The sequence below is a fragment of the Equus quagga genome, chromosome 20 (assembly GCF_021613505.1).
Source record: "Equus quagga isolate Etosha38 chromosome 20, UCLA_HA_Equagga_1.0, whole genome shotgun sequence".
In the NCBI taxonomy this organism is placed as follows: Eukaryota; Metazoa; Chordata; class Mammalia; order Perissodactyla; family Equidae; genus Equus; species Equus quagga.
Window position 1 is genome coordinate 22,591,185 of NC_060286.1, and position 14,790 is coordinate 22,605,974.

General features: G+C 38.8%; 1 protein-coding gene across 1 annotated transcript in view; it reads left to right on the plus strand.

Annotated features, from left to right (window-relative positions):
* NRXN3 (neurexin 3) overlaps window positions 1-14,790 on the plus strand; it is a 1,439,365-nt gene that overhangs the window by 633,794 nt on the left and 790,781 nt on the right. Inside the window, exon 11 of the mRNA XM_046647541.1 lies at window positions 13,641-13,760. Within this exon, the coding sequence (XP_046503497.1) occupies window positions 13,641-13,760 (120 nt within the window). The remainder of the gene's footprint in view (window positions 1-13,640; window positions 13,761-14,790) is intronic.

The window sequence follows — 14,790 nt, forward strand, 5'->3', positions numbered from 1 at the left end:
CATGCAGTATTAGATAACTATGCTTGGGAGAGTTAAGTGGGATATAGAAAATAGGGTACTTGGTCCATAATAGGTGACCTGTAAACAGAAGTCTTCTGGTCTTTCTCCCTCCTTGTTTCATCTTCAACAAATAACATAGAGAAACAATACAATAACAAAGAGAAAGGGGAAGAGAGAGAGACTGAGAGAGAGAGAGAGAGAGAAAGAGAGGGAGGGAGACTGAGAGAGAGAAAGAAGTTGAAAGAGAGAGAGAGGGGAGAAACTTTCATGAAAACTATCACTTTACTTGTAGATGTCATGTCCCAAACGGGTTTTGTGATGTGACGGAATTATTTTAAGGATATCTTCCATAATATGATACTGTTCAGATTTCAGTTTGCTATGGGCTTCTCCTTCATGTCTTGAATGTGGATTTCATAGTCACATGCATTGTAGGAAGGAAGATCCTTAAACTGTCACTACAGTTAGTAATGTTCCCTTAGGATGTGCTAGGCACCAGTCACTATGAAATGTTTTGCACACATTACCTTGATCATCCTCACAAAACCTTGTGGAGTAGTTACTACTTTTATTCCCTACTGTACAGATGAAAAAAAATAGAATTATAGTGAGTTTAAGGAATTGGTGGGAAGGGCTTCAAGGCGACAATATTTGATTTATATTGCGAGGGTGAGCATAGGGCTTTGAAATAATGGCAGGACTAGTGTGCATAGGGTTAAACTGATGAAATAACCAGGGCAATCTGGTGCAGTGGGAGTATTACATGCACTATGAGAGATGAGGTTGTAAAAATATATGCTTGGGTCAGATCCCCATGGTCTTTTTGTGCCTTCATTAAAGCTTTTCTACCTTGAAACTAGACACTGGATGCTCTTGGGGGATTTTAAGTAGGAACTCACATGAAGAAATTTTGTTGAAGAATAATAATTCTGACCACAGTGTGAGAGGCTGATAGAGAGTTTGAGAACACAACTATGGTAATACTAAAGCAGAGTGGAGGAAGGCTAGAACGTGTGCAGTAGGGGTGGGATATAATGGAGAGAATATATTCAGGCAATACCTAGGAGATAGAACTGCCTGGATTGGCTATGGTTTGGATGCAGAAAGTGGGAGAGAAGGGAGAGTCCAGGATGACTGCCAGCCTAATGGCTTGAAGAACTGGATGGTGATGACCCTGAGAATGATACTGGAGAGAAAAGGTTGGGAAAATAAGAAATGTCTGTGAGATAACTTGGAAAAAAATTAAAATAGGAAAACAGAGCCGAGGAAAGAAATAAAGATTGGCAAGAGACGAAAATTCTGGAGTCCTGGAATCTGCATTCTTGACATTATCCTCAGATGCTTCTTATCAAGTTTAAAATGTGAGAGCCACTGGCCTAGATTATCCTTAACAGCACTGACAAACCTGAAAGTTAAAATGACAAGACTGTTCCATGCATATAAATGGCATCCCCCTGGGCGAGATGTGCTACTTGTCATCCTGTATAGATCACAAACAGAGGAGTTTATTTTATTAAAGTGGAAATAAAACCCCAGATAATTTCCAAAGTATATGCTTCCAAACACTTTTATTAGTTCTGTGTTCTGGCAAAATTTTAAAGCTAAAAATCTTGAGTTTCACTTTTCCAGAAGAGAGATTTACCTCTGAGCAATTTGAAAAATATTGAGATTTCTCTTAATGTACTTCTTCCCCTGACATTTTCTCCATATGTTTCTCTCTTTTCCCATTTTATTTTACCTTCCCTTTTTTTGGCCTTTCTTTGTCTTCTATCCACCCAGAAGTTAAAGGCATGCCCATTATATACATTGGTTTAGTAGTTTTATATTTTTTGTGTAGGTCATGTGTAGAATATTTCACTGTGAGGATTAATCTTTGCATATCCTAGCCATCCTTGGTTCATCCCTTGCTTAATAGAAGCTGCATAGTATAGTAGTTACAGATACCCAGGTTCAAATCCCAGCAATTACTAGTTATGTGACCTTGGTCAATTGACTGAACATTTTCTGCCTCAGTTTCCCCAAGTGTAAAATGTGGGTATTAGCAGGACCCATGTGTCAGTCAGCTGGGCTCAGTTTTGCTGCAGTAACAAATGCTTCCCGGCCATCTCAGTGACTTAAAAGAACAGAGCTTTACTTTCCCCTCACATTAATGTCCATCATGGTTCTGCTGCATCTCTGCTTTATGTCCTCTTTGTTTCTGGACCCTGGCTGAGGAAGCAATCCCAATCTGTCGCATCTTGGATTTGTGGGAAAGGGAAAAGAGAGCTTGTGATGTGATGTGATGATTCTTAAACCTGCTATGAAGCAAGTCACACAAAATGCCTGACATCATGGAACTGGATATAGTATCCTCCAGAAAGGAGAGACTCATTAGGAAAAGGCTGATAGGAAGCAACAGTAAATATTGTCAACAATACAATCAACCATAACAACTGTATGGATTGATATGAGTATTAAACAAACTGATATAGATGAAACACTAGAGTGGTGTCCGGTGACCAGTGTCTGGTAAGTACAATATACGTATTAGCTATTATTAACAGAGTCTAACGAAAGTGTGAGAAGAGGAAGAAATTTATTTATTCACTTTTCAACTGTTTGAGAATCCACTGTGCATGCCAAGGACAGTGCTGTTTAAAGTTGAGAAGAATATAGAAATGAAGGTCTTGGTCTCTGCCTTACATGATCTATATGGTCCTGCATGAAAAATGTGAAGAGAAAAGAATAGTTAATGACTCCGATTTCCAGGTGGACTAAGTGCGCCATCAGCAGGGTACCCAGTGTACACCTCTGTAGCAATTTCTCCCACATAATTAGTTTCTATTTGTTCAACTCTCCCAGTAGACTATGAGCTCCTGGATTACAGTGGGTGGGTCTTTTTCATCTTTGCATCCCGAGAAACTTCTACAGTGCTTTTATAGTAGGTGCTGAACTTTTCAATTAAACTCATCTTTCTTTATACAGCCTGGAAGTGGGGTGGTGATTTCACCCTCTTCAATAAGAAAAGTGCCCTTAGCTTAATCAGGAATTCAGGGTGCATGGATAAAACAGTCGATAGTCTGAAGTTCACATCCATAATGTATCTAAACTGTTGCACAAAGGTGGAAAGACAGCACGTGGAAATTAGCATGTTTGCCAAGGTAGTCACTTTGCATGCCTTACCCAAAGGCACACTTGCTGCATTAGGAACTGGTTGCATTTAAGTCTTACTTAAGAGGAGACAAATACGTTTAAATTAAAATACTCTTGATCTATTTTTGCTGATGCTCCGTTTTTAATTATTTCCTCTATGTTCTTGTCTAGCAAGTTTTATTTTAGTGGGCACCATAAAGAGATGATATTTCTAGTGAGATGGAGAGCTATAATTTCTCATGTTTTCAAACCTAGATACATATTATTTTAGAAGGGAGAAGGATCATCTTCTTAGTGAACTCAGACAAGAACAGAGTGATTATTCTGCTAAGCCAGCCTCCTGGATCCCCTAGTTGCACAAACCAGATGTTAAGAGGATAGGAGTGTCTACCCAGTTGACACGACCATACCATATGACAACTCCCTCTGTCCACAAGGGTGATCAGCTAATGCCATCAATCTCATAAGCCAATTGGCCCAAGGCAATAGGCTGGAAATATCACTCTTTTCCCATTCTTATTTAGATTTAGTACTTTCTATTGTGGGAAGGAGGTGCTGCGAACATGGGAATTGATATAGAAATGCCATTTCACAGAACTCTTTGTCTTGAGATACTTTTAAAACCCAGTGACCATATCTTTATATCTAAAACAAGTCTTCCATCTGGTATCTGGTAATTATTTAGAAACACAGGGACCGAAGGGACTTTGGGTAAGGAGATCATATCTCTTAGCTTCTGTCTTGAATGCACTTAAGCTAATTAAGAGTCATGGTGATCTCACTTTCTCGGAAGCCCTCTATGGTCCACAGTGGAGAGCCCTGTGATTGCCCTCAGAGGCCTAGCCACTTCCTCACAACCTCAACATTTTGGTCAATATTTGGTGATTGACAGCCATAGCCCCTAAGTCTGCCCATAATGCTGATAGCAGACTGCTATCATCTTTGGACTTCACAGACTTCAGGGAACTAGAGGTTAATGGGAAGGGCTCTGTCCTTGGAGTCAAGAAGCCTAGATTCTTGATTTAATTTTGTAATTTAATAGCCCTGTGACTTTGGGAAAGTCACTTAACCTCTCTGAATCTTGTCATAGGCAACTGGTATTCCCTACCTCATAAGGTTGTGGTAATGTTTGAGTTACTACAAAGGAAATGATCAAGTGCTATGTAAGTATCATCTTATTCTGAGTTCCCTTGAGAGCAGAGCTGAGACAAGGACTTAGGTCAGGTGGTTTATTTGGAGATCCACAAAAGTGGAGGTGGAAGAGGAGAAAGAGTGAACAGAGAAGGAGGAAACAGCAGTGTGAGTGTCCATGGTCAAGGTTTCTGTTGTGAGCCATGTGGATGTGGGGGAGATGGAGGGTGTTGTAGTGAACACCTCCAAGAATTGCCCCAAACACAGGAGTCTGGGCCATTTATCCATCAGCTCCATCCCTCCTGCTACTTGGTTGCTCTTGCATGTAGGCAAGGAAGGTACCCCTGACTTCAGAGAAGGCCCAAGAGCCGGCCCTGCATGAGGTGGAGACTATGAGACTGTGTGTGAGCTTACGATAACTGTCTGATGCTGCTGTGGCTGAAATCTGAGGTTGGCTGAGGGGATGCGATGCTGGGCACCAAAAGTGTCTGCTGCAAGTGCACACAAATATGACGATTTATTTACCCTCCACTTTCATTTCCAATATAAACTTTTAATCTTTTTTGGCTTTATTAGTAGCTTCTGTATTCTTGTTCTAGACTCTAGTCTACAAAGAAATTAAAGAAAACAAAGTGAAGTCAGGTCCTATTTTTCATTAACCCCCCCAAATTAGATTTTCTGTTTCATATTTAGCAGTAGTCTCCCATTTTCTCCATGTCCTTTACCTGGTGCCACCTTATTCCTCCTCAAATCCCTGGACTGGGACAACCGAGGGACATACTAATGGTGAAGCTGTGAGAACAAGTGAAACTCAGTGGAAAGATTTTGAAACAAATTGACCGGAGGTTGAATCCATTAGCTGTGTGACTTTGACCTTGTGAACTTTGTTCTTCCTCCTTATTTGTCAAGCTGGGGTAAACTGTATCAGCTTCATATTACAAAACTAAGTAAGATCATGTGTGCAGAGCAATTGGTACCTCTTTCATCCTTATACCAGTTTCCCAGAAGGCCGCATTTTCTTCTGGCTGGGAAAAATATTTATTTAAAAGGAAAAGTAGTGTCTGTTTTATTTATATCTGCTACCTGGTGTCTTTTAGCTCCAAATTTGTCCAGTTCACTCAACTGCCAAAATGCAATGTGCAGCTCTCTTCTGCTCCTCTTTCTTTTCTTCCTCCACCCTCAATAAATTATTAACTTTACTGTGTCATTTATTTATTCATCCTTCTATGTCCTCCCTTATTAACTCAACTGTATGTATTTATTACTTTACTGAATACCTTTTTGAATTGGTCCAATTCATTCTATCGCTAAAATGTAGTTTATAACTCTCTTCCACTCCCCTTCCATTTCTTCTTCCTCCCTCAACCTGTCTAATAATTTGCTATTTAATTCTTTCAATTCTATTTATTCATTCACTAGTTTTTTTTCTAATATGTTGAGTACCTACTTGCTGTAATGTACTCTCCTTAATTATTGGGGATTACAATGGTAGCATGTTCTCCCTCAAAGGGCATAGAAGTGGAGGCAATGGATGTAAAAAAATATCTGCAATATGGGGGGGCAGAGTAATAATTTGAAAAATAAAAGTACAGCTGAATTACTGGAGAGGTGTACACCTCCAGCTGGGAGGGTCAGAGGGGGCGGAGAAGGGATGGGTGGAGGTAGAGAGGTTAGGAAAGTATGTGAAAGAAGACTAATGGAAGATGTATTATGCCTTTCTTAATTTCTATTTAAAGCAAAATATTAATTATTAGGATTAATTAATAGACTTCAATTCATAATTGGAAATTTTGTTTGTTTTGTTTTTAAAGATTGGCACCTGAGCTAACATCTGTTGCCAATCTCTGTCTTTTTTTTCTTCTTCTCCTCAAAGCCCCACGGTATATAGTTGTATGTTCTAGTTGTGAGTGCCTCTGGTCATGCTATGCGGGATGCCGCCTCAGCGTGGCCTGATGAGTGGTGCCATGTCCGCGCCCAGCATCCAAACCAGCAAAACCCCAGGCTGCTGAAGCAGAGAGCACTAACTTAACCACTTGCCACTGGGCTAGCCCCCATAATTGGACAATTTACAGTGGAACAGACTTGTACTGGAAATTTAATACGAGGATGTTAGGGAAGCAGATTCTAGTGCAGATCCTGTTAAAATCTCTTTAGAGGCCAGCCTGGCATCAGTGTTAAGTTTGCATGCTCTGCTTCAGCTGCCAGGGGTTCACAGATTTGGATCCTGGACGTGGACTTAGCACCGCTCCTCAAGCCATGTTGTGGTGGCATCCTACATAAAATAGAGGAAGATTGGCAGAGACGTGAGCTCAGTGACAATCTTCTTCAGGCAAAAAGAAGAAGACTTGCAACAGACGTTGGCTCAGAGACAAGCTTTCTCACACACACACACACACAATCTCTTTAGCTCAGTTTCTCTGTATTTGAGAAAGGACATTATGTATTTAATATATTTTAGAAAGTTTTTTTAATCAAGAGTAGAATCAATATCCACAAAAGCATTTTTCTGCCTATCCCTGAGCAAATAGCCCTCATCTCTTGAAAAGTAGCTTCATGGAGAGAGATTATTACAAGAAATCTTGAAATTGTCCTCAGCTCATCACTGCTAAGCAAGGCTATAAATTTATGGCTTAAGGTAGAGATTTGGCAGTAAACTGGGGACAGTACTCTTTCTCATCTTTGTGGAGTCATTTGTTCCTTTGGAGATATATCTGTTCCAGGTTCATTCCATTTCAAAATTGAGATGCTCCATTCTTCTAGCTGAGATGAATAGGTTCATTTTACTCTGTGATCATGGTTTAGAGATTCTATTGAATGGGCTGCCAGTGTTTGCTTTGTAATGTTAAGAGTATTCCTTGTTCCAATCCTAAGCATGGGCTAGAGTATTTTACAGAAACCATGCAGGAACAAAGAAAGAGAGAGAGAGGGAGGGAGAAGAGAAGGTGGGAGGGATGTGGGGAGGAAGGAAGGAGAAAGAGAGACAGAGACAGAGAAAGAAAGATAGCAGCAGCCCAACAACCTTGCCTTATTAATTGGCAATGGTGGCCTAAGGTGCAAATTAACACTGTACCAACAAAATCATGTAAGAAATAACCTTTGATTCACACTTCTCAGCAGTGGGAAGTTGCCAGGAGATAGTACCAAGTGTGACTGATGCTAATAGGAAAGACGAAAATAACAAAAGTGAATTCCCCTGGCTAATAGGATCAACCACGTCTTACTTTTTCCGGAATTTTTCCATTCTCATTTGAGTGTGCCTCCTTCCACTCAGGTTCTCAGACCAAACCTAGGAGTCCTATTGATTCCTTTCTTTCCCTCTCCCACTCTCAATCCATCTCCCAAATCAATCTTCAAGTACTGTTGACCTCACCTCTCAAATACCTCCCAGATCTCACCACTTGCATTTCTACTGCTACTTCCCTAGTCCAAGTCACTGCCATTTCCTGCCTTTAACAGCTTTTAAGTACATCTCTTTGTTTCCATCATTGACCTCTTTTGGTCCAGTGCACCCATAGCAATCAGACTGATTTTTAAAACTTAAATTGGATCATCTGATTCCCTTGCTTAAAACCTCCCGATGGCTTCCAGTTGCATTTAGAATAGCATTCAAGTTCTGTGCCATGTTGTCCAGGGCCTCCTGTGATCTGGCCTTTGCTTACTCTACCACCTTCTCTCCTACCATGCCTCTCTTTTGGGCTGTGTTCCAGCCATATGGGCTTCTTTTTGTTCCTCCAACATACTAAACTATTTCTGGGCTTCTGTTTTTGTTGTTTCTGTTGCCTCAGAGGTTCGCATGTTTGGCTCCTTCTCAAACATACCTCCTCAGAGAAGCCTTCTCTGACCATGTCACATAACAGCTCTCCATCCAACCAGGTACAGGACAAGAATAGAGAAGTCACCTCAGAGAGGCCTTTCTGGAACAGTCTATCAAATAGCCAATCCTCCATTCCCACTGCTCATCCCAATTACTTTTCATCATACTCCTTGTTTTATTTTCTTCAAAGAACTCAATTCTATCTGAGATTCTCTCATGTTCTTTAATTTATGTATTGTCCTTCATTCTCCCTCACCCCAAACCAGACTGTAAGCTCTGTAAGAGCAGGGACCCTGTCTGTCTTATTTACCTCTTCATCCTCCACACTAGAATAGTGCCTGGTCCCATGCTGATGCTCAATTAATATTTGTCAACTATATGAATAGACAGTCTCTGTGATACACTGCCAGAGGGTAGTAACAGTACTCTATTAGCACTGGAAGGGTGGAGTACAGGATACAGAAAGGGATTGGCAGCCCTTAGTTGAACATGTTGTATGTGGCAGGCTTGAGGATAGATTTACTTATTCAAGCCCAATAAGTATTGGTGGTGTTTTTAGTGGGTTTTTAACTAGAAGCAGAATCTCCAGGAGGGTGCATGTGCTCAGGTTGAATAACCACATCACTAGTCTTTCTCATACATCTCACTGGGAGGCTTCTTAATAGAAGACTTCCAGAAAGCTTCCTATGCTTTTCAGTTATATTGTAGGAGGGATGACAGCTCTTCCTGAGGCTTGAGGACTCCAGTGAGAATGAAATGATGTATTTGAAATGTTTCACCAAACTGGTTCATAAGTAAATATGATTTAAATTTTTTTCAATGAAAATGAATGCCTTTGAAAAAAATGTTTATAAAACCAAGATAAAACAAAACACCTCTCACTCTTTGTTGGGTTGTCAACCCAAAGAAAGCAACCAGAACCTGAAATTTTCTTCGGACAGAAAATAAATGCTTCTTCCCTATTTCCCTGCCACCTTCCTTATTCTTTAGTCTCAATCTTTTTTCCTCCTCACTCCTTTTACTTGCTTAATCTATTCTCTCTGGGGAGGAAGACTGAGGAAATATATGGTGCCATAGGCTTAGTAAAATGGTTGTCACAGCTCAGCTAGCCTAACCTAAGGTGCCGGTGGAAATGAAGGTAAGTTTTCTCTTTTTATGTATTTTTGATGTTCTTTAAACCTAACACAGTCCATCATTTTGAGTATTTATTTACCATGTCTTTTAGATGTATAATCACTTGCCTTTCACTATCCCTTTCTCTAAGGGAGTGAATTTCATATTTTTCTGTGCGTTATAGGAATTTTGATTCATGTGAAACATAGCTCCAAGGGAAATACAGTTACTGTTCCTTTTCCCTTCTTGCACAACTAGAAAGAGTTTCAGGTAAAGCAAAGTGATTTTGGTACAGGTTTTGTTTCCTTAGTGCTTCTCCCTCACCCCAAATGAAACAAGTCTTCAAATGTTACCCATCCGTTCTTGGAAACAGCACTTGTGGTAGATGGAAGGAATTTCTACTCCCTGCATATGAGCAAAACCCTCTGGTTTAGTTGATTTGGTCAGGTCTTAGAAATATATTGACAAACTAATGTATATTGGGGGTATCTTTTAGTTTGACTGGTTATTTTGCTCCTGGAGGGAATAACAAATTTGTGTAGTATGAACAGTCTGCTAAAAAAAGAAAACACAACTAAGTAGGTTCAAAATAATTAAAATCCAAATTCCACCTTGTGGAGGTGTGTGTCTTTAACAATGCTCGAATATAGATTTTTCCCACACACTCCCATTCTCTATCTGCTGAAAGAGGGAACATTCTCCTAAATTCTTAGTGTTATCGTCCTCCAAGCAATCAGCAGTGATTTCTTTCCGAGTACTTTTCTCCTAATTTTTCATTATGATTTTATTCTTAATCCTGGCTTCCTAAAGAAATAGGACTTCCATAGGGTTACTATAGGCTAGGTCAAGAAAGCAATCCAGTCTGTGTCCTTCATCCATGATTCCGCATTCTCTATCCCCCATTCAGCAGAAAATTAGACCATCTCCTGTGAGACAAGCCTTAACTAAAAGAGACAGTGCTAAATGAGTTTGCACTGAAGCTAGATCAAGAGTGGGCATCTGGGTGGTATTACCCAAAGGATTCATTGAAGGCTGTTTGTTCTACAGTAACAAACAGTTCAACACGTCTACAGGCTTCTTCATCCCGGAAATCTTCAATTGTGATTTTGCTTCTTTGCTCAGTCACTCAGTCACGGGTGTCATTACCTGGGAAATTCACAGGGTGTCAGATAACTTATTAGGTTTCTGTATTTAGATCAAACAGTGATGATCTAAGCAGACTAAAGGGAAAAAAGGATTGTTTTGTGATCAATATTTATCACTTAAACTATAAAAGAAGGAAACATGCATCAATTATATGCATCCAATATGTACTCAATTGCACATCATACTTCTAGCTACTAAAAAAAAAGACAGTGCAGGAAAATTGATGGCTTTGAGGTTTTCTTTTAAGTTCCCAGCAGTTCCATTTTAAATTTCAAATTTTAGGAAAACATTTTCTTCTTCTTCTCATCTGGACCATATCTTACTGACAGTGAAGAACTTTTTGCATTCATTATTTCATGGATGCTACTTCACTGGCTTTTCTACTTGAATCTGCCAGAAAAGTCTTTTCTAGACTAGATCCTCCTGCTTGTAAAAACCAACAGTTTGTATTTCAACTTTCATTATGTCTGCCTCTTGCATCACTTATCAATCCAGTTTTATGTTTAGGCTACAGATTAAATTTGCTCTTCTTGTCTATTCGCCTACATTTCCAGCCGAATTTAAACATCACTTCCCTTCTAATAGGATGAATTGACCTTTTGACTTGATTAAAGATAAATGCCATTGACTTTCCACTTTTGGAGACTGAGAGTTTTTTGGAAGCTCATTGAGATTTCTGTATTTATTGCTTGAAAGTGAATATTGAATAATATTCATTCCCCTGCCGTTTTAATGAGATGAGTATGAATCTTTTTTTCTACTCTTAATGAGAATTATTGGGGTTAGAGGTATCAAATGTAACCAAGTGGTAGGGTATGAGAGGTTTCAGTTATTTTTTTCACATTTTTGGTCATAGGCCATCACATCCTAAAGTTTGAGAGTCAAATGGACATTTAAATATTTTTGTTTGAATCTGACTACAGTGGACATTTCAAGAACACCAGAAGAGCTGAAGTATCTGCAAAGTGTCATCATCATTAAAAACACATTGGGCTGAGGCAAAGCTTGCTTTACATTTCTGTGGCTAATAGGGCACTAATGTAGCGATGTCCTAAAACTGTGTTTGTGTTAGTATTTCTCCCTCTTATCTTATCCCCAATCATAAAAATTAAGTGATGTGCAAAAATTGCCTAAAGAACAGATGCCACCTATAGGAGACGTTTAACTCGCCTGTATTTGTAACAGTTCTGCCTCCATAGCCAATATTTTCCACATCTCTCTTTACTTTCTTATTGAAGCATTTGCCATTAGAATAAAGAGGATAAAAACATAAAAAAGCAAAGGCAGATTTGTTTCTCCTGAGAACATCTGTTCTTTGTTCAAAGTACTCACATGATGTGGTCCATTTTCTCCCAATGCCCACGTAGTTTGCTGTCGTAAAGGCGACTGTTACATCAATCTTAGACCTGAATTTAATGAGATAATGAACAGTGCTATCTAATCAGTTGAAATGTAGGGAAAGTCCTGTTATAATGTATACATTTTAAGTAATATAAAAGGCAGGCATACTCACAAAGATAGGCTAAGATTGAATATAAAATGGTTTATTAGTATTTTTTTCCTAAGATTCATTGATTTTATGATATCATTATGTTTGGCCCACTCTAAGTTTCTTCACTGAGTTCTCAGGATTTTTGTGAATTCAGGTTGCACTTGGGGTGTAGGTAAATTCTGAAAAATTTTCAATACAAATTATCTGCTGTACACATTATAATTAAAAGAAATCTTTCTGATTCGAAAGTCTATTTTTCAAGATGAAAATTCCCCTAAACTTCAACTGCTATCATAACTTTTATAACCAGCATTTAATAGGAATATTAATTACTCAAAAGTAAAGTGTACAATTTAAAGTCACCTAGTTTAAAAGATCTCTATCCAATTGATAATCTTTTTTATTTTCTTCCCTAAACAGTATATAATACCCTGAGTCTTAGGGATAGAGGAGGACGGAGAGTGGCTAATGAAAGCTATATAATAAAACTTTCAAAATTACTTAGATAAAAATGTATTGACCTTATATGATGGCTTCCAAAGAAATAAAAGCCTATGTAGACATCGATTACCCGACAAGCACTCATTAAAATACCTAGTATGTACTTGGCCATGTGCTCCTATCTGTTGGAGCCAAGTGTATCGTCTTCTGAAATATTTCAGATGCATAATATTCATAGGGATGTATTGGCCAGTTACATATTTCATCTTTTTTTTCAAGCTACTTCCAGAGATAGGGCTTTAAATATATTGATTGACTAATCCAGGAAGATTTAAGCAGCATCTTTCTTCATTGGCTCAACTATCCACGTAGAGAGAGCAAATTTGGTCTAAATTCTCTGATTCTATGCAATCTTCTTTGTCTTTTAAATTTACATCTCAGTTCAATGGTGAGGGAAACACGACATTTTCTCCCCTACTACTGAAAAATTGTTTTAGTGCCTCACTGTCCATCTTGCCAGTTTTTGCCCCTGGATACTATAATTCCTTGTTGTACCAGCTTCTTCCTAGGGTGCACTTGAACATCATTTAGAGCGTCTTGAGCATGGATCTTTTGAGACAACTTGGTTTATCCCTTTATTTAGCGGCACATTCTACTGAACCTTCTTTTGATCTAAACAGGTTCAATTTTGGAATTTTACATTATTTCATTTTTTAGGTCTTTGGATCTTTTTGGAGGATGATGACCAATGAGATAAGTCTGGGGCCCCTTATATTCCCTTCAGGAGCATTATCTATAATGAGATTAAAACTTTGATGTTATAATACTGTGATGATTACTATTGTGATTTCTGTGGTCACTGAATTCTGGTAGGACCATGGGTGAATAAAAATGTCAAGCTAAGAGTAAATATTGCAGAACTCTCTCGTCCAATTTGTGGATACTCTCCAAAAGCCAGACTGGTGTATTATGCCTAAATGAGCTAATAATTCTAAAAACGTATGATGAATTTCCTGTATCTTCAAGAAATTTGTCTCAAGTCTAAGACTTTGGAAAACAAAATGAGAACTGACTACTTTTTCCTGTAAATGTTCACTTACTGCCACTGGCATTTTAAAACCTTGTATCTCTAGATAAAGGAGTGCACTTATTTCTTTTACTACTTTCTTATTGTCCGTTATGTCTGAATTGAAACTTTTGCATTTGGGGACTACTCTGGAGGATTCTGTTGTGTCAGTGAAACTAGGATGGGTTTTGGTTGGGGGAGATAATTCTTCGAATGCTACTGGGTCATGTGGCTTTGACGATTCTGATGCCTTGAGCACTACGTTTAGAATTGATTCTAACTTTGGCACTTACCACCATCTTTAGGCAAAGGACCTGAGACCCTGTATGCGGGGCAGAAGCTCAACGACAACGAATGGCACACCGTTCGGGTGGTGCGCAGAGGAAAAAGCCTTAAGTTAACCGTGGATGATGACGTGGCTGAAGGTGAGTACAGCTACAGTGAATTTGTCTCTCTTGGCTCACATAGTCCTCTCAGCCATTCAGTGAGCAAAGGGTTTTTTCAAAACCTTTCGTTTTGTTAAACAGAAGTCACATGTCATGTTCTCTGTTGACAAGCTCAGGTAAGGCTAAGAAGGTCTTCCTCTGTATTTTCATAGTCCCTTTTCATTGATCTGTATTATAGAATTTACCCACCACTGCAATTAGATAGATATTGATAGGTCTCTCTCCTTAGCTAAAGTATGCATCCGGAGGACACATGTAGAGTTCTACAGATTCCTCTATTATTCAATTATTCAAAAATCACTTGTCAATCATCCTCTCAAGTGCCAGCGCCTTCCCTCAATGATATGAGTCACTCTTTAGTAGAGGGAGATGGATAAACAAAAAATCCAGAACATTACAGATTAAAGTATCTAGATCAGTGCATGATACTTAGAAAGTAGTGAACAATTATTCATTTGTTTAATCATTACTAATCGAGTGCCTACTCTGTACCAAGCACTGCTTTAGAAGGCACTGAGAATATGATGGTGAACCAAGAGCAAGTCCTTGGCCTGGAATTTACATTCTAGGAGGACAATGAATAAATGAACAAATCAATACATACGCAAAGGAACGTTCAGAGCCTCACACAAGTAGTACATATTTCTCAAGAACCTGTGATATGTCAGCAGTTTACTAGGGATTATAACCGATATCAGGAAGCAAGCAGACAACAATTACCTGTTTCCTCAAATAATGAACTGATTTAGTACATTAGATAGGTCTTAGAGTATTTGAAAATAAGACAAAGAACATATAATGAGATTCTAATTTTTGTGGGTAAGATTATAACTGTCAATCATAAGAGAAAAGTATCAATTTGGGCTGGAGAAATCAGGAGTAGTTTATAAAGGTAGATCTTCAGGCAGAATTTGATGGATAATTTAATGAGGTCTAGGGTGGAAGAGAGAGGGCATATCTAAGTGCATCTTACATGCTGCATCCTGTAAGTCTGCACTCTCTAATATTC